We start from the raw sequence: 25,707 nt of genomic DNA on the forward strand, positions 1-25,707 counted from the left end.
TAGGTAGGTAACCCACGTGTGCTTTACGATATTCAAGTAACCAAACTTAATCCCTTGATAAAAGACAATGTGTGTCCAAAAACTGTATACTTTTATGTTTTGACGATTCATAAACAGACTTCAGTGTTTTTTCGAATTTTCAGACAAACCAGGAAAACCTGGAGGGCCACTGGATATTTCAAATGTAACAGCAGAGGGTTGCAAATTGAAATGGAAAGAACCTGAAGATGATGGAGGTGTACCTATCGAACACTATGCAATTGAGAAAATGGATCTGGGAACTGGCCGCTGGGTACCAGCTGGCCGAAGCACAAAACCTGAAATCGAACTGACAAACCTTGCTCCAGGTAAGTTCTTTTTAACTTTTCGTTTGTGCCTCGCTCTTGCTCTTGAGGCAAAAAGTAGTATGGTGCGAGGTCCTTGTGGATACTGCAAGACCTTGCTTTGCTTAATGCTACCCCTACTGACGCTGATTCAAATGTCTCGACTGTTTTTGGAAATCCAAAAAAATTTTAAACTTATCGATGATTCGATATAACGCGATTGTTCTGAAACCTTGAAATAAAGTTAAATATCCTGTGATTTGTTACAAAAATTAATAAACAGAATAGTTAGTAAACTGAATATTTTTATAACGATAGTTTGTTTCAGTAAATTTAGCTCAAAGTTCTCTTTCCTTAGTTCGTATATTTGCCACAAAGAATTCGCTGTGAAGTAACGAATATTATAGGTCTCTTTATATCAAACATATGATATTTTGATAGAAGTATAGTGAAGCATTATATTTCTTACGCTCTGTTACAAAAAACTGCTTCTTAAATGAAAAAGAAAGTACCAGGTTGCACTAATTACTTCATTAAAATATAAAGGATTTCAGAAGAACTAGAACTTTCGAAAAATTATGAAGAAAAATAAGTATGTATACTCTGCGCACAAAAAAAAATGGACAGTTCTATAGCTCCTTTTCTTCTCGGCCGATTCACGAAATTTAACTTTTCATGTCTCGAAAGCGCGACATGGGATATATATTAGATTTATATATTTAAACATTGTTCGAACATATGTATTTTGACACAAAACCGGTACCGATTTTCTTCCATATTTCGATTCTAGGACTCAAATGATGCCCAAATATTAATTTTTGTAAAATGTGGTGAGTAACGTATTGAAAAATTGAAGAATTTATCTTGAGGCACATTTTTCAGTTTGAGAATAAGTCACTTGGCGAAATCCTTAATTTATAGTAACCTATTTTCGTTTTCTTTTTCTCATTGTGCAAGAGCAGAAAAAAAAAGGTGCATCATTTGTTCTTTCAAATATTTTAACTCAGCGCGTAAAGCACATTTGGCTTATTAATATAGTATACATGGCAAATGCAGGTAACATTGAGGAGCTAAAGGTTTGAAAGCTAATTTTTTACAAACTACTCGTGCGAATTTTACAAAACTTAGCTCTTTGACGTAATTTGAGTCATAAAATTGAAATATGGAAAGAAATCGGTATGCTATTTCAGAAAAAGTCCGATTTGTTTTTGTCAGAACACCTATATTAGGATTAGGAACGGGGAAGACGGGCACCACACCTTTACCATTTGGTTAATTGGTTTAGCGCCGTCTCCCCACTACATGACCCCAGCCGTTTATTGATATTAACAAAATAGATGCATAATTTGGAATTTTACATAGTTTGGAATGTAATACAAAAATTTGGAGCATAACGTGTAAAATAACATAATAATAAATTTACAGAATTTTGAATATAATAGAAAAATTTTAAACATGATATATGACGTAACTCCTTAATTTAAGTACGGAATTTTGAACATAATATGTGACAAAAAGAAATAATAGTAATGAAGAGCATTTTACGAAACATATCGATATGATATGATGTTCATATGTAATATAGTACGAAATATATAGTTCAAAATATATATTCAAAATCCACAGTTAAAACAAAGTCTATAATCTATAATATAAAATGGATCTCTTTTGTTTATAGTCCATAATCTATAGATACCTATATTAGAACACTGTTAAATATAAATCTAATATATATCCTACGTCGCGCTTTCGAGAAATGAAAAATGCAAGTACAATTTCGTCAATCGGTCGAGTAGAACGAGAGATACAGAACTGTCCCTTTTTTATGAAAGGTGTACATATTTGATTACTCAAGATAATATATGAAACAAGGAATAATTAAACCTTAATTTTTGGTCGAGTTTTCTCTTTTTCTGTATTTTATGTTTTCAAATGATGCTTAAGCATTAACATTGCTTCACTTAACATTTTGTTTCCCAGAAACTCATATTGAACATCAACAGCAGCTATATTTTCAAAGAGTTGAATGAAAGATTAACATTGGAATGTATAATATTTTTTAATTTCTGAATATATTTTTTAACATTAAACAATTTCTGATTATTTATATATATGTATTATAGGTCAAGAATACAAATTCCGTGTAGTGGCTATTAATCCTGAAGGAGAATCAACACCCCTTGAAGGAGAAAAATCCATTATTGCCAAAAATCCATACGGTAAGAAAGGTTTAAATTTTTCTACGATTCAACAAATCATTGTGGAGTTTCTTTGCAATAAAGTAAAGGCCACATACTTTGAAAATTTATTACGTTTGAAGAACTAACGCTGCAACTATACCTCATAAGAAATGTTACATTCTTAAGAGAAATGTGAAAGTTACAGCTTGATATATTATGGATGAGATTGGCATTTTATTCTTTATTAATGCTTTAGCTATATTCAGATTTTGTTCTGCTCGTAGCTCAGTGATTGTTCTTTGATTTCTGACAATTACGTCTATCGAAATCTCAATTATCTAATTAATGAGCAGATAAACATAAGTTACAGATAATTTACAAATGACGCTGTAAAATTGCATTTAATGCGCCGATACAGTAAGAAATGAACTCTTCGATAGATTTAATGCATGACATCTATTATACTATTAAAATTTTGAATTTAATTAAAATAATAATGACATTTGTACAAATTCATAATTCCTTCTCTCCCCCCCCCGGAAAAAGTTTATTTTCTTTTTTACTTCCTTGCACGAAGTGAATGAAGTATTGTAAACCCGAAAATTTTCAGTTCCAGATTTCAACGGAAATATTCATTTTGACAGTTTCCTAATACATTTTGACTAATTTCGTTATGACGTCTATACGTACGTATGTCGCACAACTCAAAAAATACTCGCTGTCAAATATTGAAATTTTGTTTTGGGGACAGTTTGTTATACCTATTCCTGTCATCTTTTCTTGCTTAAATGTAGCTATGGTATTTTGATCTTTAAGATGTCTTATAGCCTTAACCATTCTTATTTTCTTCTAGCCAACCTTCTTCTTGTGCTTTTTTCATATAGTGAACTTTAAAAACAATTGCAACGAAGCATTCTAATGTACTTCTTCACTGTCAGGATATTTTTAGAAATCTGTCTTCTGATATTGAGAAAAAAATACAAGATATCAAGCCTTTACGTCCGTGAATAAGTATAAAATGTTTAACTCCATGATTTACAGTATCAAATATTGCGAGATTCTGAAATCTCATGAACTGTACATCTCCTTAATACAATCTAAATACACTTTGGCGAACCATACTCAAATAATCCTCACACTAAAAATCAAAGATTCTAAGTATTAATTGCTTTGATGAAACATATATATGGATCTCTTTTATTTAAACAATTATTATAGAACTAATTTATTTTACAACAAAAGTGGATTAGAAAACGTTTCGAAAAATATTTGCAGTCTGCTTTAAGCAATATTTTCCGCTGTTATGTAAGACGCGAGACTCTCTGCTTCGAAAACAACTGTTCAAATACACATTTTGCATCTTTATGTTATAGATGTCTAATCAAACTCCAATACACGTTTAGTTAAAAACCTCATCCTATAGCCATAGGATGGGCGTGTTATCATTTTACACACGTATAACATGGATACGAGCTAGTTTCCATTAAAAAGTCCTTCAAGAAGGCATCCCTATTCTTAAGCAGATAAATAACTCTGGCGTGCTTTGCCGTAATCAAATAACTCAAACCAAATCATAACGTCGGATTTAGTGCAGTCGTGAAAATACACATTTTGAATGCTTAATATGGCACTCTTCTTAATAATAGCTTAAGTTCTTCAATTACAGAAAATTTGTGCAAAACTTTGCTGTTTCATCTGTTTAAATAATATTGTATTATTTACTTTTGAGCTTTCATTTATTTCAACAGTTTCTTTATGTGAGTATGTTTGTTAGAATCCAGTTCCATTTCAGCATAATTTGAGAATTATTTGTTTATTTTCTCCTTTCAAAATATACTATCGCTTTTGAAAATACTAAATTGATGAAGTCATACTTAATTTCATTCACCTAATTGTATTTTTCTTATATTATGTTTTCTGCCCTGATTGTATTTTTTGGCGAGTTGTCATTTATTGTTAGTATACTTGTCAGCGAACAAGCCAAAAAATAGAAAACCGGTTTTCCAATTGAAGATGTTTCTTGATAAATTTAGAGATAAAAGTTTAATATCACGGTTATAATTCCGATAAAATGCTAATTTCTTACCTTCTTTTTTTCTTTTAGAGTGCCTTTTCACAGAAGAATTTGCGTTTTATGCTGTTAATTTGTCAACATCGTTTTGAGCTCCTTTTAATTTTTAGCTTCATACATTTTTTTTTTTTGAAATAATAACATAAATCTTACAAATCTTTAGAATATACACAGAGACATTCCGAATGATGGTAATTTAAAATACTGCGCTTTTTATCATAGATCCACCTGGAAAGCCAGGAGTTCCTGAAGCTACTGACTGGGATAAGGAATGGGTCGATCTCAAATGGACCAAACCCTTGAAAGATGGCGGTGCCCCTATCACAGGTTACTTAATTGAAAAGAAAGAAAAAGATTCTACCGTCTGGTCGAAGGCAATACAGATTGACAAGCCTGTTTTGGAAGGCAGGGTTCAAGATCTTATTCCTGGAGAGACATACCAGTACAGAGTAAGAGCCATCAATGCAGCTGGACCGGGAGAACCAAGCGATGCTACAAAACCTATCGTTGCGAAACCCAGAAAACGTAAGTGTCTGTTTTGAAATGTTCTGACTTCGAACATATAATGCTTCAGTTTTGAATACTACCATGTACAATAAAATTTAAGTATCCTGTGTCAACACTTGAATCGCATTATACAGGGTAAATAGTTATATATTAAGGCGATATGACATTTTCTAACCAAATACGTTCCAATGGGTCATTGGTACCTGTTTATAAAACAGTTCATTTAAAGCCCCATATCAGACTGATATTGTGCATACTGTCAAAAATAACATTTTAACTGACAAACTAGCACTTTTTATTATTTTATAGGATCTTGCCTTCTTAAATAGCCTGCAATTAGACCAGAACTCTAAAAGACAACTGGTGAATTTTCACTGTGTCTTGTAAGTATTATAGAGACAGGAAAAGGGTGTAAATGACCCTTTATTAATCCAAATAAAGCTTAGACTCCACTAACTCGTACTTACAGAAGTTAATAGCTTTGGTTTTAAATCCAAGATAATGGTTGAACTAAAACTAATAAAATTTAAGTTTAGCCCTAACGGCTTCACAGTATAAATCGCGGGCAAGGTGGCTATGACCAAAGTCGGCATCAGCGTTAGCAATGTGGCCTTCAAGTAGGCAGAATATTCTCTGATTTCATTTTCCAAAACCTTCCCTTTAAATACCTTCTTCTTTTTACTTAATTTGAATAGCGCACGACCTAAAAATTTTCATTCTGGTAGGAAAAAGGAAACGAGGCTGATAGAAAAGGAAATTAAAATAAAATAACGGGTTAGAAACTTAAATGACATTTTATAATTTATATACTAAGATATTTTCGTTTTACATTCATGTAATACTTGCCGAAGGATTCTGTCTCAGTTACCTTGTTTAAGGTTACTTTCACACAGAGGTGTAGCTAGGGTTTCCAGCCCCGGGGACAACTGAAGATTTGCGCCCCTTTCTGTGGGCAAAGAATGGAAAACATTTCATTCTAAAATTTCGTAACATCAATTTGATGCCCCCTGAATGCTGCCATGGAGGTAGGAAAGGGAGGAGAGGCCATTCCGCGCTAGAAGTGAAGCACTGCTTTGAAGCTTGGGTCACCAGACGGGGTGTTCTTTGTTTACATTCAGAAGCTCGCTTGACAAGATTCTGATAGTATTTCGACACACGACAGTTCCATACAAATCGAAAAAGGGACACTCTCGCATGAAAGAAACATTCATAGTGTGATGGATAATAGCAATTTGTATAGTTTACTGGCATTTACGCAAAAATCACATCTTGGTTATTTTTCGATAACTAACAACAGCGATTTTGATTATGAATTTGTTTTATAAAATTCTAAGCTGTTGAACTACAAAAATATAGATTTTAAGAAAATTGCTAAAAGAGATCTGCCAAAATTTATTTTCTAGAAGATTTGAAAAGTTTGAAACTTGATAACTAAATATAAATATAAAATTATGTATTTTAAAATATTTGTAATTAGGCAAATAGGACAGATTAAGTTTTTATTAGATAGAGTAACGCATGCAAGGGCTATCTGCCTAAAGAGAGAGATGCCATCGTGGAGGAATTTTGAAGAAAAACTGACCTTTGAGTGGGTATTAAATATAATACTTATAATTTTCATTCAAATTATATTGATATATATATTTTTATTTAAAACTTTCGGGTGTATGCTAAATTAGTGTTAATTACTTTACACGAAAAATATAGTGAATGCACAGAAATTAAAGATTTGCACATGCAGGAAATGATAAATAGGAAATATGTATGGGTATTTATGCATGTGCTTGCAAAAAGCATGTATCTGCCTTTGACAAAATACTTAAATATTCATTAAATTATTTATAAATGTATTTGAAATGAAGAATTTATTCACTTATAAACAACTGTGAAAGTACTGTGAAGAAACCTAATGATTAAATGTATCTAATTTATAATGATTATAAATGTTATCTAAATATATAACCTTAATATTGAATTGTAAACATAAATTGAAATCCTGTTGACAAATAGGTTATAAAACTATTTAAGCAAGAATTGTTCGTATTGGAAAGCAATCTGTTAAAAGGTATTGTAAAGCAAATGCTATGAGATGCGCACTTAAGAACGTAATAAAGAGTTTTGGAATATGTATTGTTGAAATGAAGGGTTAAAAAAAAAAAAAAAAAAAAAAAATCTGATAAGTATAATTAAAAGAATTAATCCCTTTACATTTTATAATAACTCAGTTACAAGTTTTAAATAATACTTAAAAAAAACTTATTTTATTCCCTTTCAGAAATTTTCAGAGAAAGTCAAATACTATTTAATACATATTTAATTATTAGGAATTAGCGAAATACTTTAAATAAGTATTTCGCTAATTCCTAATAATTCTCTAATTTAAAATGAACCGAATAGAGCATTAATTATAAACTGACTTACATTTTTCGATTTAAAAGAAGCCAAAAAATCATGTCATATTTAAGAAAGTATTTTAGGAAGAAGCTCTATAAATAGAAAAGAAATAATGCATAATTTTAATATTAATAATACAATAAACTTTGATCTTGATTTTTGTACCTTAACCGAATAAAATCGAATTACCTTAATTTTTTTTTCTAATGTAATTAACGAAAACTTGTGAAAATATTTCATTCAAATTAAACCATTCTGTCCTGTGAAAAGTATAGCATTTAATTCCGTTCAGAATGAAATGTTGTTTAAAAATATGTTGTTTTCACATACTTAGGACTCTGAAGTGTTGTAGAAAAAGAAAATATATATTTATATGTATATTTGCGACGTAATTACAAAATATTTACACCCGGACGCGTCAAATCCCATAGAACTCAATGGTAAATGACCCAATGTTTTGGTCACCACATAGGGATCGCCGGTGCTTCAGAGCAGGGTACGGAGAAACTTGTTTAGGGCGACTCCATCTTACTTCCTACCTCCATGAATGCTGCACCCGGGGACAGATGTCCCCTCTTGCCCCACCCTAGCTACGCCACTGCTTTCACACGATAAAAATTAAACGTTTTTATGAAATCTATCTTGAAATTCAATTATTATCTATGAATTTGAAAGAGATCCCCATTTTAAGTTGGTTTAGATTGAAATGGTTGCAGTTTTGTAATGTGCGTGAAAATTCGTTACAGTCCTGTGTATGTAATATATATGCAAACATTTTTCCGCAAGAGAACTATCATAATACTGGTTTTGTCATATCCCACTTTTGTCCCTTTGACAATACTTTTCAAGCATATTAAATTTTCAGAAAATTAAGCGAACTTGCTACCGATGTTAGAAAAATATATCGATAAAAATGGTTCAAACAGTAAAAATTTTCATAACATCGGTTATAACCTTCCTGTGTCTATTTCAGATTAATTCACCTGCATGTATATTTATTGCAAAGTTCAAATATTCTTTTTTTTTTTTTTTTTTTTTTTTTTTTTTTGTTGTTGTTCCATTTAATTTTTTGACTAAACCAACCTATACTTTTAAGCAGCTTTACCAAAATCCAACCTATAATTTTAAGTTGTTTAGACAGTCGCTCGTGATTTCCACCATGTTCTACGATTCATTCGACTGGGAAAGCTATGTTCAACAAAATGTCCATTATAGTTTCTTGTAGAAAGAAGAAACGTTCAAACGTTTTGGAAGCTAGTTCGACGGCTGTTTCTAGAGTGTAGTTTTATTGAAGTATTTACCTCAGAAATGCATTTTTTATCTTCGCAAATTATTTTGTTTGTTTTGTAATAAACATTAATGAAGTTAAATTAATTCATTTTCTTTAAATCCTTCCAGTACCTCCGAGGATAGATAGACGTACTTTGAAGCCAATAACTGTTCGAGCTGGCCAACCTTTCACACTGGACGTGAAAATTGCTGGAGAACCACCACCGACCGTCCGTTGGATGCTTAAGGACGCCCCAGTCGATGAGCGTTTCGACTTTCAGATTAAAAACGTGCCCTATAATTCGAAGATAGAGTGCGGAAAAGCAGAGAGGAAGGACAGCGGAATTTATAAGATTTTCGCTAACAATCCACACGGTCAGGACCAAGCTGAAGTGGAAATTACCGTCCTCTGTAAGTGAATATTATTTTTTCACAGCTATCAGAATTCGCGATGATCAGATTTCACATCCGTTGTTATGAACGTGACCGCATTTTTTATAGTTTGGATGTTAAAGTTCCTCGAATGCTGTATTTATAAATTTTTTTCTTGTAAAGTGGGACTATATTCTTAAACTTTAAACTTTGTAGTCTGTAAGGAAATTTCAATTTCCACATATACTCTGATATGACTTTATGATTATGTATTAAAAGCAATAATTTACCAATACTTTACATACGTTTTAGAAGTATTTATGTATAATATGCAGAAAACTTTTGCACTATATTATAATAGCATTTTATACTTGTTAAGTGATTATTATTTGCATAAAGGCTTGCCACTGAAATATTTTGAACAGTGTTTTACTGAATAAAATTCAATAAAGAAACTTTATAAAACATTACATTTCAAGTTAGTTTCAAAGATAAGACTGCACCTTTTTATAAAACCAATAAAGAACGGAAATAGTTGAAGAGAAGGTAATGTAAAAAAATCTTTCCATTGGTAGCAATCCCAATTAAGAACAGTTCATTTTAAAATTCGCAAAGGACGAATTGAGACTATAAGTCTGAAAAATATTTCTCTTGTTAGAACCAAGTTTATGACTATAAGGTCATGGATTTCTAAATATTTTTAGATGTCTTAGAACAAACAGACGTATATTTTACATTTTTCTTAATTCCATTCTATGTTTCTGCCTTTTCCAAGTTTATATAATCATTTGGTTTACCCTATGTAGCGAAGGCTTCGAAACCCGAAGGTCCGCTGGACGTGTCAGACGTGAAAAAAGACGGCTGCAAACTGAAATGGAACAAGCCCAAAGATGATGGTGGACATCCTCTTGAGGGTTATCTGGTAGAAAAGCAAGATCCAGAGAGTGGTACGTGGGTTCCCGTCGGACGTACTCATAGTCCTGAAATGGAGGTAACTGGACTGACTCCAGGAAAGGCGTATAATTTCCGAGTAAAAGCTCTTAATCCAGAAGGAGAATCTGATCCTCTTGAGACATATACTCCCGTTGTGGCTAAAGATCCTTTCAGTAAGTTTATCTATCAGTCTCTAAAGATTAGAGATATGCATGGGCCCTCTCTTTAATGTCTTATGTAAAATATTTTGGTATTCTCATAACATGAATTAAATTGGCAATAAAGAGAAGGTAATTGGCAATAAAGAGAAGGTAATTTAAATAGAGAAAGCTACTCAGTTATTGGCTTTAAGTTATGATTAATTATAAATATATTAAATTTAGGGTCTAAACTTGCATCAGATATAAAAGCAAGGAAAAATACAAGGTGATTTCAAACTGTTTCTTGAAATATTTTAGAAATTAAGAATCAAATGATTTACTCTATAATTTCCTTCAACGAGGTTACGCTTTTACGGTTATTCATAAGTTTTTGCAAGAAATTTTTGGACCTTTTTTATATTAAAGAGAACTTTCCGCTATAGAAATAATATATTCACTGGATTCAGTGAACTCGATATCGATTATTATCTCTCAACCAAGGTTTCAAATTTGAAAATATTAACTGCGTGATTCACTCATACTTTTCTTTAATCCCAATCAGTAACTCTAAGTTAGTTATGTGAGTTAGTTTAGGGCAAGTTATGAGAATATGTCGGCTGTTTTAATTATCGTTTCATTTCACGGTGCTAATTACTGTTTAAGCAGACTACTTTGTGAGCAATATTTTTATTTGCGATAAAGTTACATTCACATGAAAGGGATATAATGGTCTTGCTGCTGGAAACAGATTGGGATGGGTGAGCATGTAGTCGTAATAAGAGCACTCTGTTGAGTTTATTCTACAACTCAAAATTTTCTGTAAAAGAAAACTTATTGCTTTTTTGTACGTAAATTTACAATATAAATGCTAAAATAAATGCAACGTTAAAATTGTATTGTTCAAGAATTTGACGTAAGTAAGCAAAGAAAAAAATTAAAAAAAATTAAATATGATCATACACTTTTTTTATGTAAATTGTTTTCATAATGTTCATAGCGTATCACATGATGGTTAAAAATATTTGTCCAGTAGTAAATGCAAGTCGTAGAGTTTCATTTTTGTCTTTATAAATAGCAACAAAATGTGCTGATAATTTCAGATTTCCTACTAAATCATGTATCAAATTTATAGGATCTTTTAGAATTTTTCGATGTCGGGAAACAAAAGAAATAGCCTCGCAGGAATGCCAACTCCAGACCTCCCGAATACGTGTGGAGCGTGCTTCCAGGAAGACACGGGAAAAGGAAAGAGAAAATACTTCATTTACTCCCCCTTTTAAAAGGCAACTGGGAATGAGGAGACCCAGTCGCGAACTCCTTGACGAATTATCGTCACCACAACGATGCAGAGAAATTGAAAGACTCCTCATTACTCTCACTGGCATTTGAACTCCGGACCTCTCGAATATGCATAGAGCATGCTTCCAGTTACGCCATGAAGGCACGCGGAAACGAGGAAGATAATATCTTATAAATCTATATCTTAATATTATTTTGCAGTTAAGTTATTTTCACGAGACTTTTCAGAAAACTATTTTTTAACCGATTAGGTTAATAATAAAGTATATGATAAAATAACGTTATATCTGACCATAAAATGAAAAATATAAATAACGAAATTCACGTTGAAATTAATAACATACACGGAATAATAATGTTACATTACGTAAAAAAATGTAACCTAAAAATAGGACACAACGTAAAAAATATGAATATTCTATCGCGATATGTTTTAAAATATTTGTAAATACCTAATATTTCATCGCTTTGAAAAATACTGTACTACAGGTAGAAGCATAGTCTTTAAATTAAATATGAAACTGCTTCAATTTTGTAATACTCAATTATACGATCATTAAAGCGTAATTTAATAGTTGCATAAATGTAACTGGTCAGATTTGCACCAAATGTAAATAACTAGCACATATCAAAGTTTGTCTTACTTCAGTCACACCGCCAAGTAATGGACGGCCCTTTTTCTATCAAGGCATTCAGTGAACCCACTCAAATGCACATTTTTCATTCTGATTGGTTGAAGTATTTCTCTTTCGTTTCCGCTTTCCACGTGGTCAATTTTACAGACCAGGCGTTCCAAACGGTGTCGATATGTGCTCCTTTAATCCAAGTATCGACTGGGGGGTCGATAGCCGAATATGCAGCAACAATTGATCAGTACAGTCAACCCATTGTTTACAAAAAATGTATTAATAAAATTTATAATAAATTGTTTATTTTTATAAAGCTTTATCATGCAAACAGGTCAAGTCTTATTCCAAAATACATATGTACGGTAAGATTTGCAATTTAAACGTCACTGGAGAGAAATATTTCTGAATTAAAATTGTTACGGGACCAACATTAATTTAATCTTCTAAGCGATAACTTTAAGGCGATAACTTACTGCAGAAAACCAGAAATAGATTTCATACTTCTGAACAAAAGTGATTTAAGGATTAAGTTATACGGTATTTTCTCCATCCATTCTGCATTCCTTCGTGGTATAACGGTTAGCACACTCGGTGCGTATTCGAGAAGTCCGTGGTTCGAGTCCTGGCGCGGGCATTGCTCATTTTTCATGTCTTCTGCTTCAAAATAACCTAATGTTTCTACAAAATTAAGCAATTTTATACGAAATATTCAAAAATCGTATCAATGAACCAATCGCAGGCATCACATTAATTAAAATCGAACTTTGGGCAATTAGATGTATTTGATTGTATGTCTGATAACTTGCTTGTATTTGTAATATTAAAAATAACAAGAAAAATGTAATAAAACTTAAGCTAATGAACCATGTTGTTTCAAAACTTTTCTTAATATTCGTCGGCCCAATGGTTATCTTTAAGTTACGCAGGTGCAATTATTTCTATTATGATTATGTTGCTTACTATATATATCATAGAAAAATTAAAGAAAGGAGAACAAACTAAAAAGCTACTTTTTAGCGTAAGCACTAAGAATTTTCTTTTAACTTAGAAAGAAAAATATATAAGGAATATATATTTTTAAATTGAAAAATATATAAGGGGGTTAAGAAGAAAAATATTTTTTAAAAATGGATCGATGAGAAAATAATTGAAAGTCCTCGTTACAGACGAACCTTTCACAAAAAAAAAAAAAAAAAAAAAAAAAAAAAAATAAATAAATAAATAAATAAAAAAAATAATAATAAAAAATAAAAAATAAAAATCACAAAGAATTCGATAATTCGAATAAATCAGGATGTGAATCCTATATCGTGGTTACGTATTCCTCTCCTACTGTGCAGTTTACCAACGTTTCTTAATTAACTACCGTGTTTACTCGCGTAATAGTCGCACCCCCGTCTTGAAGCAGAAAAAAAATCATCAAAAGTGTATCATCAAAGTCTTGTGTATTAGATTTCTCCGCATTATAGTTGCACTTGGACTTTCACAATCAAAAATTGACAAAAAAAGTGCGACGACTACGTTAGTAAACACGGTATTCGCATTTATGCACCTAACCATTAGTTTTGCCTGCACATGTCAACCCTTTTTTATAGTGTGATTGAGCAGTCTGTATTATGAAATAAATGCTCGTGTCCAGTTCTTTTTCTGGATATCTTCTCGTGCTGTACTTAGTATTCATGTTAAAGGAAATAACTCCAGGAATTAGCTTTAGCTTGCTTTATGTAATCCAAATGCAATTATACATTTAGAAAGGAATTGGATGACCTTGGGAAAGTAAAAAACATACTGACAGGTAATTCTCTGTTCAGGATGAATAAGACTGACAATAATTTCAATTTATTGCAGTACGATAACATGTTCCAAGAAGTTTAAAAAAGCTCAGACAGCTTATGCAAATATAAATTTACAAAATTTAAATTTTCGTAATTTAAATTCTTGCATATAAGCTTGACATCTTTACAAATTCTCTTTTACCATTTTTTGAAATTTCAGTGTCCGCAAAATAGAAAACAATGCTATATACCTTGTTTATTGCTTATGTGCTTTTTCTAACATTTTTGACTACAAAAGAAGAATTAACCAAGGAATTAATGTTTTAAACATTGTCTCTAAACACACGTGAAAGTTACCAAAGTTAAATCGTCCTATATTTTTATTAATCAGGTAAGTCTAAAACATATTTTGAGAAACTGTGCGAAAGATTTAGCGTGAGAAGTTATGAGCTTAAAATTTTCTAATAAATATTATATTTCCGACAGAACGGCACTTTTGGCTTGCATTTTCAAAATCATCAGCTTTATGCTGTTTGTAATAAAAAATTTATAAATTTTGTGTTGCTGCCTTATCTTTGATTTCACAAGCCATAGAGAAAATAATGTAAAAATGCTATTTAATTCATTTTAACTAATTCGTTTTTGTGCTTGAAAGCAATAACTTCTGCGGTAGTTCAGCTTTCCTATACCGTAGAGTACTGATAGAGGCAATCTAGAGTGTTTTTTACTTGAAGTAAGAGAGTTCGCTTTCTAGGCTGTCCACTGGTTACTGATGCCAGCCACATATTGGCATGAATAACCAGTGGGAAAACAGAAAGACCTTAAAATTACTGGTGTATCAGTAAAATTTCGTATTTTGACGTCAGTTAATTTGACTTTGCAGACTGTTTTCTTATACTCCTTTTGTTACTTTTTTGCAACAGTTGTACAAAGCCCAGAGCTAAATATTAATTTTTCTTAATGTTAGGGAAGAGTATGGGCAAGGAAAATAAGATTTCTTATCTACTTCCTTTCAGAGGCATCAGGTGCTCCTGGAAAACCAGAAGTGACCGATTGGAATAAGGATCACGCAGACTTAAAATGGACCCCACCGGATAACGATGGTGGCGCTCCCATCACTAGCTACGTGGTAGAAAAGAAAGAAAAAGGTGGACCTTGGGAGAAGGCCCTTGAGGTACCTGGAGACAAACTAAAAGCAACTGTTCCACTTCTAGAAGAGGGCAAAGAATATGAGTTCAGAGTAGTGCCTGTCAATAAAGCCGGTCCAGGAGAACCCAGTGACCCCTCTCAGGCCATAATTGCTAAACCTCGATTTTGTAAGTACCTATATTATCATTGTTTATTGATTACCGTAAACTAACAATTTTGTCATTATAACTTGCTTAGTTTTTTTGTCCCTCTCTTTTCCTTTTTTTTTTTTTTTTTTTTTTTAATTAATCGTTATACTTGTATCACAGACTGTCAATCTTTAAGCTGCGAAGAGTAATTATCGACTTTATATTAGTTAAAACACTTGAACTTTAAGTGAACAATAGCTAAAATTATGTTTTAGTCGCTCTTAATATATTAGTCCCAGGGAACTAAAAATAATTGCAGCCGTTGCAGCTAATTAACGTATACTTATTTAAACTTAAGAACAACTAATAACCATAAATAAATAATTCTTTCAGCCCATTGCCCTGAAGGAATAATTTGACAAATATCACTAATTGTAACTTTTTCTGAATTTGTAGGCAACAGCCTACGAAAGGTATGAGCGGTTAAGATAACTAGGAGATTGCTCGATTCGTGTTCCTAATCTCGGTGAAAGGGCTGGCTGCGTAGTTGCTTTCATAGTGTTTTCCGTGCAGAGTGTTAATACGAGCCAGACTCTTTCAGTAAGTCCTCTTCGAAGGCAATCTTCGCTTTAGGTAGCTTTGTGTATTTTTCTTATTTACATGAATAAATAGTTAACCTGAAAGATGATGATTTAAATTTTACGTGCCTGATCTGCCTCCATTTCTCAAGTTAATTTCTCAACTTAGTTGTTTCCTTGATTCACTGAAGTACCCTATGCAAATCAAATAACATTAATTAAATTGCTAAATGTTCCTTAAATTTTGAATTTTTATTTACTACATGGATCACTAGTGGCCGGGTGTAGCCACAGAAGCTCAACCTGCAAAACCCTTAAACTCAAATAATTATCGTATTGGTCAGCATGTGAGATTGCCTCACATTAAAATGACTTTCTGTTACTGAAATCTGTTTAATAAGGGAGCAAATAGCTATCATATAAAAATGACATAAAGAATCACATAGCTTAATATGTTGATGTTTTACAAGAAATTTACTTCAATGATCTAAATGCAATATGAAATAAAACTTCCTAAGTGGATTTTCCTTTAATGTCAGATTCATATTAAAATATTTTTTAATGTCAGACTTCACGTATACGATGCCTTTTAGTGTTCCCAGGTGTTTATTCGCATTTAATAGCGAATAAACATATGGCTAGTTTTATAACCTTATTTTATTTATTGAATCAATTCTTCCAGTACGTCCATGCATTGACCGGACTATGTTCGATGATTTGACTATCCGGGCCGGTCAGCCGATCAAATTCGACGTCAATGTATCCGGAGAACCTCCTCCAGAGATTACATGGTTGGTGAACGACAAACCCCTTAAAAGCGAGACCAGGACGACTCTAGAGAATGCCGACTATAATACGAAACTTACCATTCGCCGAGTCACCAGAGCGGACTGTGGAAAATACACAATCAACGCTGTCAATGAAAGTGGAAAGGATTCTGCATCGGTCAATGTGTTAGTTATTGGTAAGTGATGGAAGGTTTAGCTTTCTTCTACCTAAGCTCTGGAAGCTTTTATTTCTTCTTCTGAAACTAGGCAAATAGTTTCTTTCTCCTTTTCCTTTTTTCGCAGAAATTGCTATAAATAAATATCCTACTCGTTAACGCCTGAGCATGTAGATGAATGAGATTAATTCATTGCTACTAGTTTAAATTTCTACTCTGTTCACTATGAAACTTGATCTTTACTTGGAAAATTGGTTTCTTAGATAGTGTCGTTCACTATCTGTAGTGGCAAACTGATTTCTTAACTATTGTCTCTCTCTAGCTGTAGCATAACTTTTCAAAACAGAATCACATTCACGCTTTATTTTGATAGTAAAAATTCTAATAGCTTTAAAAATTTCAATTTGGTAATTTTTATCTTTAAAGTTATTAATATGTACTTTATATAAAGTGCTTAAAGGCAATTTCTTAATTTATTTAATGAATTTATTTGATGTTACTTACTTCTAATTAATCTCCGAGAGGTATACTTTTTTAAATATTTAATTAAAGTAATGAAACTGATCATGATATGCGTAGTTATTCTCGACTCCTTTAATAAAATGAGAAGCACTTTTTTTAACGAAATATTTAGCAAATGAAATAGTATTAGGAAGCTCTTAGTCATAATCTTTTTTTTTATTGCAAAGTCACTTTATGCATCATTGGCAACGTAACGTCGCCAAATTTCCGTTAGACAACTTAGACCAATTGCCTTTTTTTATATTTATTTTAAAACTTAATTTACGCTTTCGTGGTTAATTAAAAAATAACATTACAGCATTATTACAGAATAGAAAAAAGAACAGTTTTTCCGACGCGTGATGCGTCTTACTCGCTAGGCATTTCTTAAACAAAAGCCTCGTTTTTATTCCTCTTACCGGATCAGTAATGGATGCCCCCCCCCCAAGAAGAGTGTCCTTAACGAGTCTCTTCTTGATTCTTTCACCGGCCTTTGTGGCCGACACTGGGTTTCGTTTCCAAGAGAAACGGGAAGTTCTCATATATAACCCGCATGCATCAAAGATGCATGAGATTGGAGCGTGAAAAAATTAAAAAAAAAAAAAAAAAAAACGGTAATTAACCTCATTATAAGAATAATAACTACATCAAAACTAGAAAATGGAATAATGACTACATTAAGCATTAATTTTAATAATAATAATAAATTAGTCTTTGCATGCCAACTGCATCAACACTCTAGCCCGCCAATATCGACTGTATAGGTTTTCTTCCATCAACGACGAACATATTAGCAAATGATCTCTGTCCAACTAAAAATTCTTGGTTGCACAAAATACTGTCATATATACCAATGCGGTACAGATATTTAACGAGCCAATCATGTCCGGTTTTCACACGAAAAGTCGCAACTGCGATGGACCTGAGAGAGTCCGGAATATTACAAGTCGAATCCCTCAATTTCTTAAAGTAATTTAGCCTCAAAAGTTTTCCGCAGGGCATTTTTTACTATTCTTTTCATTGATGTAAGTGGCATCCCATTATTATCTGATTGCAAACTTTCAGTACCTCTTTCAGCTAGTTCATCAGCCCATTCATTGCCAGTAATTCCAGCGTGAACCGGGATCCACTGTAAGGCAAAGTCATCCCCATTGAGGCTAGAATATAAAGAGTTCTTATAAATAAGATAGATAAAGAGTTGCTTATACTCTAGGAAATCGTTGAATACTTATTTTAAAGGATTATAAATTTAGAGGCTCAGAGAAAAATATTGCTGTTTGATTTTTAACCGAACAAAAGACATTTCTGCGAAACTATTTTATTAGTTTGCTGTAAAGTTATGAAAAAATAAAAATGCAACAGATTTTCAAAATAGCCCAACAATAGTCATGAATTTGAAGACTTCCCTCTTTCTTAGTAAGAATTTCTCCTACATTTCGTGTAATGTATGTGAGTTTCTTTATCAAAAATCTTTCCGTAGATGTTTATGTCAGCAAAGGCCACAGCTGTTAAAGCTATTATCAGACTTCATCCCAAAAGATTTTCCAGAAGGATTTTTAAACTCTACCTACTTTGATGACTTAAGTAAACCTTCTTTCTTTAAGCAAACTTTGATGATTCTTTAAGCAAGCCAGCTTAAAGAATGGCTGGCATTTGTAGTAGAAGCTTCCCAAGAAAGGGACGCTATTAAAGAACTCTGTGCAAAGACATACCATAACATTCAGAAATGTTATTTCAAAACTAAAACATATTAAATATATAATAATATTAAATATATAATAATTAAATATAATTATATCTTTGTATTAGCATGATTCTGAAAACATTAGGGAAAATTCAGAATCTGTATGAAGAGATGGAAATTGCATAACATTTTCTCCCCCTCCCTCCTGATGTAGTTGCTTTTTATAGACTTTCTATTAAATGTTTTAAAATTTTCACAGACTCACCATCAAAACCAGAAGGGCCATTGGAAGTATCTGATGTACGTAAGGATGGCTGTAAATTGAAATGGAAGAAGCCCAAAGATGACGGTGGCATCCCCTTGAAAGGGTATGAGGTGGAGAAGATGGATCCGGATACTGGAGCATGGCTACCGGTCGGAGAAACAAAAGAACCAGGTATGCTTATAAATCTAGAATCAAGTTTAGGGCTATTATGTTTTTTCCAGTTTAGACTTCTGAAGAATCAAGTGCATGTTAGATTTTTATATCCATAAGGTATTTCTCATGCAATTTCAGGAATTTAACAAAATTTCCAAATGTGATTCATTCAACTAAAATCTATCAAGTATTAACCTTTGGAAACATTTACCTCCCCAAATTTAATTTCTCAACTTGAGGCAAGATAGTTCTCTGCATTTACTTTATTTTGTTGTGTATGTGTCATTTTGCACAATATAAGGTAACAATTTACTTCTTTAAATGTTAATGGTGTAGAAACCCAAATATTTCTGTAAATTTTTTATCTCGAAATTAAGTAATATGTAAAATATACTAGCATAAAGTTTATGTTTGCAACAGCACAAAATTAAAAAAATATATTTGCAATAGCGTTTAATTAAAATATAATTTACGATATACTTAATGATCAAATTGGAAGAATAACAAGCCAGTGTAAAATTTAAAATTAAGTCAAAAACAAATTTAGTTTGGTTTAAATTTTTTGAATTCTGTTCAAAATTTATGCCAAACTAAGTTTTTGTTTCCTTAGTTTTAGATATAATTATCAATTAAAAAAAACCTTCTTTTTTAGTATTTTGCACGTAATCACTAATACCGTAAAATTTACCGGTGAAAATCGGTGTGTTTTTCTTTAGCTAGTAAACAAAAATGTAAGATAAAAGCGTTTTACTTTTGAAGATACTTTAATTATAAAATAAGCAATAAACCTTACTGACTTGTATAAAATGTTTTTTTGTCAATTATAAAATTTTTGACAAATATATTTACACATGTATGATTTAGATTCCGAGTGCAGCATTGCTGCAAAAATGTATTCAATTTATTTTTATCTCACCCTACGAAGGATTATTTTCTTCCGGTGTATATAACTAAGCAAAGGCTTATCTTTATCTTGCCAGGATTAAAAAATTCCAGTTTTCCTTCACATAATCATTGGCTAGTTCTGAGACTATTAGGAATTAGAGCTTATACTTGGAAAACCTTCTGACAGACATACGAAGCTTTCACGATCATCATAAAATTTTCATTGAATCAATCAATAATTTTTTATGATATTTGAGAAAATTAATTTTGGCAGCTTTACTGACCTAAATGCCTAAAACCTAAAATATCTAAAATACCTAAAACGTTTTAACGCAAATATTGTCACAAATAAGTAAAATTAAAAACGGTACTTTCATTTTAAAGCGACCGCCTACCAATAGCCGAGCTGTAATATTGCTGAACTCTGGTAATTCGATTATTCAAATCTTCGCTAACAGTTCGGCTACATATCAGTTTTCCTCATGTAGGACGTAAATATGTGGCAGTCTCCCTTAAAGAGTCCTTCACAAAGGCACTCCTTTCCTTAGGCAGATGGCCTTCTTGTTCTTTGCCGTAATACAACAATTTTAAAACGTACACAGAGCTTATTCGCCAGAATTGACAAACTTAATCACGCAATCTGTATTATAAAAATTTCAAATAAAGGCTCATGTGATGGCGACTTTAACAAGGAAGTACTATATTAATAATAGCGTTGCATCATCACTCTGCAGCTGAACATATTGTAACTACAGTGCAAACGAGACAGAGTAGTTTTACATTATTATGCTAATGATAATGTCAGAAATTTTAATTTGCCTAGAAACTTTGTTTAAATGAATCGTAATTTGTTATGCAATAATTTTCAACTTCGCTACTTGCCTGTAATAATAATAATGCCCTCTGATGAAGTTTTGTTTTGGTTTTTAGGAATGGAAGTGACAGGTCTAACTCCGGGCAAAGATTATAAATTCCGCGTTCGCGCCATAAACAAAGAAGGAGAATCTGAACCTCTGGAAACTACGAAGCCTATTACAGCCAAGAATCCATTTGGTAAGCAAAATTTTGTGTTTGTCATGTGATGTCTTTTCACATTACGCTCTGAAAACATCATTAAAAACATTAAAGAGGGGAATTTAGCATGTAAATGCATCTACCATTCCGATAAATATGAAATGGACTGAATAAATTTATGATGTCTATAATCTTTGTCTAGCGCAGTACTTCAGTTTCTTTAAATTTTTATGTAATTTTTTTTTAACAGGCAGATCAAACTGTTTTGAAAGGATTGCGAAAATCGGAAAGAATAAGCTTTGCGAATTTCTGAAATTAAGACAGGTTGAAGTATAATCTTGTAATAGTACTTTTTGGACTAAAATAATACAGAACAATTTGTTCGAAAGAGGTTCAAGTCTTAGTAAGAAAAATACAATTAGATGTCTAAACTTTTACGTAAGCAGTGTATCAACAAATATCCGATCGTTAATTTGAAATAATTTATTTTATCTGTTGAATATCAACAGCAAACATAAATTGCAGTAGCATTTAAGGGAAATCATCACTTTTGCGCAACACAAAAAGTGAGAATTTTGGCTGATTTTCGAGTTTTAATAAGTCAAATTGTTATGATCATAGATATATGGAATTTTCAGTAAATTTATTTTACAAAGAAAAAAACAAACTGTATTTTTCGAAAATTTAAAATTTGTTTTAAAGCACTGCGCGCAAACTGACAGTAATACAAATTTAGTTACAGTAATAATTTTTACAATTTTGTGATGGAACATCATTAAGTATGATTCTTCACCTATTTAAATTTTAAAATATAAAAGAATATTAACACCATTAGAATAAGATCTTAAAAAAAAAAAAAAAAAAAAAAAAAAAAAAAAAAAAACGTTAAAAATTTTTTAAGTAAAGTTATATAAATACTAAAAATATAATTTTTCGAAAGAAAAGGTAGGTGCATTTTTTCAGCAATATCATCATGTACGTACCCTGAAATTTTTAAATCAATAACTATGATAGATTTTTTTAAACAGTGCGCGCAAGTATGAAAATCACTATTTTGAGAAAAATGGTTTTAAAGTTAAAAGTTTCAAAATTTTCAATATATTTTCTCTCAAATAACACTAAACAGTTTAAAACTGCCCAGCTGCATACACCATACCCTCCTGTTCTTCAATTAGCTGTTATTGCAACAGGTTTGGCTCTTTTTCTTGCTCTGTGAGCATCTAATGTTAGACATCTCTGCCTTATTTCGGCTGACTGAATATGATGTTGATCAGTGCCTGCTGCAAACTTGACTGTATTTATCACCAATTCGGTATCCAAGTTCATTCATAGTATGTAATTGCTTAGCTTGACCATTGTTGTATATAATAACTGCGTCATTCATTGCTGTCTTAACAATATTATAATCACACCTGGAATTTTTAAGATACGGTTTCCAAATCAAAGCATTCAACGATTCATTTGGATATCCTCCTAACCACTTTTTTAGTAATAATGGCATGCTAATAGCTTTAAATATATCTTTGATAGCATCCATTACAGATGGTGGAATTGAATTTTTATGTTTGTACGATTTCAGATTTCTACTCGCACTCTCTCTTTGACCACCATGAACCACGACCCCTTCCCTGTTGGGGAAAAATTGTGAGTACGTTCCACATCTGTTGAACATTTGTGGTAAAATATTGCCCATGCTGCTTTTTGCATATCTTTTACAGAATTGAAATGTTTTCTAACAGCATTTCCATAATAAATTGTCAATTGATTTATAGTATCATCTGTAAGGAGACCTTTTCCACTAAGAGTTTTACTGTCACTAAGTTTCTTCCCTTGATTTCTTATTTTCTCTTTCGTAATTTAGTGGCCATTCTTTTTTTAATGTGTCAGACACATTCAGTTTTACGAAAATACACGATCTTAACAGTAAAAATTAAAGCAATCTACGAGTGAACATTCGTAAGCAGCTGGGCGTACAATTGTAAACAAACGTCAGATGATGATTTAAATGCCCTATCTGTCAATATTTACCTCAGAATCGTTTCCTTTATTTCACAATTTTTAAGGTTCTAACTCGAATATCGTAACGTCGTTTGTTTTAACAGACTCAGAAATGTTTGCAGTTTCTAAATATGCGAAAAAATAAAATTCGATTTTTTGAATGTGTAAAGGTGATGGCTTCCGTTAAAGCAATAGAAATCCGATTATCCGACGTAATGCAGACTGATGCCATCTTTGGAAACTGAAAACTCGATTAAAATAGAAAGACGCAAATATTTTGTATTAAAAAATGCATGGGTCTAAAAAATTAAATAATTTAGAAACCAAAGACCATTTTTATGCTTACTGAATTTCATATTCACAGTATTTTCGTAGTATCTCATTCATAATACGCCTGATATCCACAGCCTTTATTACACACATAATACCTATAATAGTAAAATATGTACTTTTGTAGTTACATTTTAAGGTAAATGGTGTTTCACATGTGGATTAATAATAGAACGATGACCGATGGAACAAAAATCAGTCATCATTTAATGCATAATTATAGTATTAAATTTGCTTTAAAATGTTTCAAAAAGTTTTTTTTTCTTTAGTGATTCCTCGCTTCTTTTCTGTAGTCTAGTGCAGCGTCTTTTTATTGTTAAAGCTACAAGTATGTTCTTTTGATGTTATTTACAATATCTATATGAGAACATTTTCATGCAATAAATTCAGTACTCACTTCGAAACTTTTAGGAATTCTTATAAGAAAAATCTGTTTATTGAACTCACTTCTTCCTTTCGTATAAAGCGGAAAATTGCTTTGTTTGAAAATAGTTATCATTGTTCTTACAAGCGAAATGCCACACTCTCAGAAAGATTTCTATCTTCATTTCTTTCAACTCTAGCTCCAATATTAGGAATAAAATTTAAGGTATAAAGTTCAAATTATACTCAAATTTCGATTTATAAAAGATTTTCTTCAATATAAATGTGTAAAACCTCTTTAAGAATCCAAGTGTGATCGCATGAAGTGTTGACATTCCTAAAGTGAACAAGTTACTATACGTTCCTCCTTGCCGTCCTATTTCAATTTGCTATCACCTTTAATTATTGATCTCCTTTTATACTTTATAATAACTAAGTACCTAACCTAAATAACAGTAACTGGTAGTAACTACTGAATAACTACTAAATTACTGATCAGCATTAAACGTTACCTCTATGTATTGGTATGATATATCTTTCTTTAATCCTTAACGTGGATTCAAGATACAACGCAAAACGCAAAATTTAGCATAAGGCTTCATTTGTCACCGTTTAACTAGCAGACCGTGATTACCAAGAGGCTGACCACCTTAGACATTCACGTCTTCTTTGAACAATATTTCTCTCTCACTCTCTATAGGTAAGCAATATCGGCGACAACAGCCAATATTCTAAACGAATCTAATCCTGGTTACTTTTCTCTTCTCATTTTGACCTACGCTGCTTGCTATAAAATCTGCATCATAAGACCGACAAACATCAACAAAGAGAATGAGCGACGAAACGAGGTATTAAGGAAAGCATAACATGAAGCCAACTCTCGTTAAAGCTAAAATAAAATATTGAAACTTTATGATACAATTAAACTATTTGCCAATTGAAGTATAGCAGAAAAACCCGTGTGTTAAACGTGTACGCTGTAACAGTGATTCCGTTTGCTTCCAGATGAGCCTGGGAAACCGAATAAACCAGAGGTAACAGACTGGGATAAAGACCACGTGGACTTAAAATGGACTCCACCAGCATCTGACGGTGGATCTCCAATAACAGGATATATTGTAGAAAAGAAGGATAAGTGGGGAGACTGGGAGAAGGCAGTGGAAGTGCCAGCTGAGGAGACGACTGCCACCGTTCCAAACCTCATCCAGGGACAGCCATATGAATTCAGAGTGCGGGCCGTGAATAAAGCAGGGCCGGGCGAACCCAGTGCACCAACAGATCCAGTCATAGCCAAGTCTCGAAAAGGTAAGTGTGCATATTAAAATACAAATTCCTTTTGCTCTCACAGACTGCCTTTTATGAGTTTGTTTCCTTGTTTTTCCTATCCCAAGCGTCACTTGTTAAACATTAAACTTTAATGAGATGAAAATTTCATTAAGTCTGAAATGAATGTTCCTGAGTATCGTTTGTCGTTATACAAGCAAAGATACTTTGATAATATATAGACCGTAGTTACTGTACTGCAGTTATGCATGCAACTTAAACTACAGTTGTGCGTGTAACTTACACTGTAGTTATGAGTGTAAAAATGAGGTAATAAAAGGATATTAGAAATCAAGAAGTCACCTTAATTTTATGTGTTACACTAATTTTAATGAAGCTTGTAGAAAGCAAATGCAGTGGAATTAGTGATTGTTTTACTATTATAGTAGAGAAGTATTATGTAACTTGGTATAGTTTGCGATGTTTACAAGGTAAGCGCTTTCATAAGCGTTTAAGATTTTCTTTTTGTTATCCAAATTCTTTTTCAAAAAAAGTTTTTCT

General features: G+C 32.1%; 1 protein-coding gene across 2 annotated transcripts in view; it reads left to right on the forward strand.

The window, feature by feature from the left end:
- The window catches only part of LOC118188284 (twitchin-like), a 384,165-nt gene that overhangs the window by 207,040 nt on the left and 151,418 nt on the right, over positions 1–25,707 (forward strand). For both annotated transcript variants that reach the window (XM_085813574.1, XM_085813575.1), the window contains 10 exons: positions 144–347; positions 2,447–2,542; positions 4,797–5,099; positions 8,874–9,155; positions 9,923–10,222; positions 14,909–15,208; positions 16,430–16,711; positions 19,135–19,311; positions 21,109–21,231; positions 24,889–25,188. In XM_085813574.1, the coding sequence (XP_085669700.1) occupies positions 144–347; positions 2,447–2,542; positions 4,797–5,099; positions 8,874–9,155; positions 9,923–10,222; positions 14,909–15,208; positions 16,430–16,711; positions 19,135–19,311; positions 21,109–21,231; positions 24,889–25,188 (2,367 nt within the window). The remainder of the gene's footprint in view (positions 1–143; positions 348–2,446; positions 2,543–4,796; positions 5,100–8,873; positions 9,156–9,922; positions 10,223–14,908; positions 15,209–16,429; positions 16,712–19,134; positions 19,312–21,108; positions 21,232–24,888; positions 25,189–25,707) is intronic.

This window comes from Stegodyphus dumicola, chromosome 1 (genome assembly GCF_044657685.1).
Source record: "Stegodyphus dumicola isolate Sdum_Otavi_A_Nest chromosome 1, ASM4465768v1".
NCBI classification, from domain to species: domain Eukaryota; kingdom Metazoa; phylum Arthropoda; class Arachnida; order Araneae; family Eresidae; genus Stegodyphus; species Stegodyphus dumicola.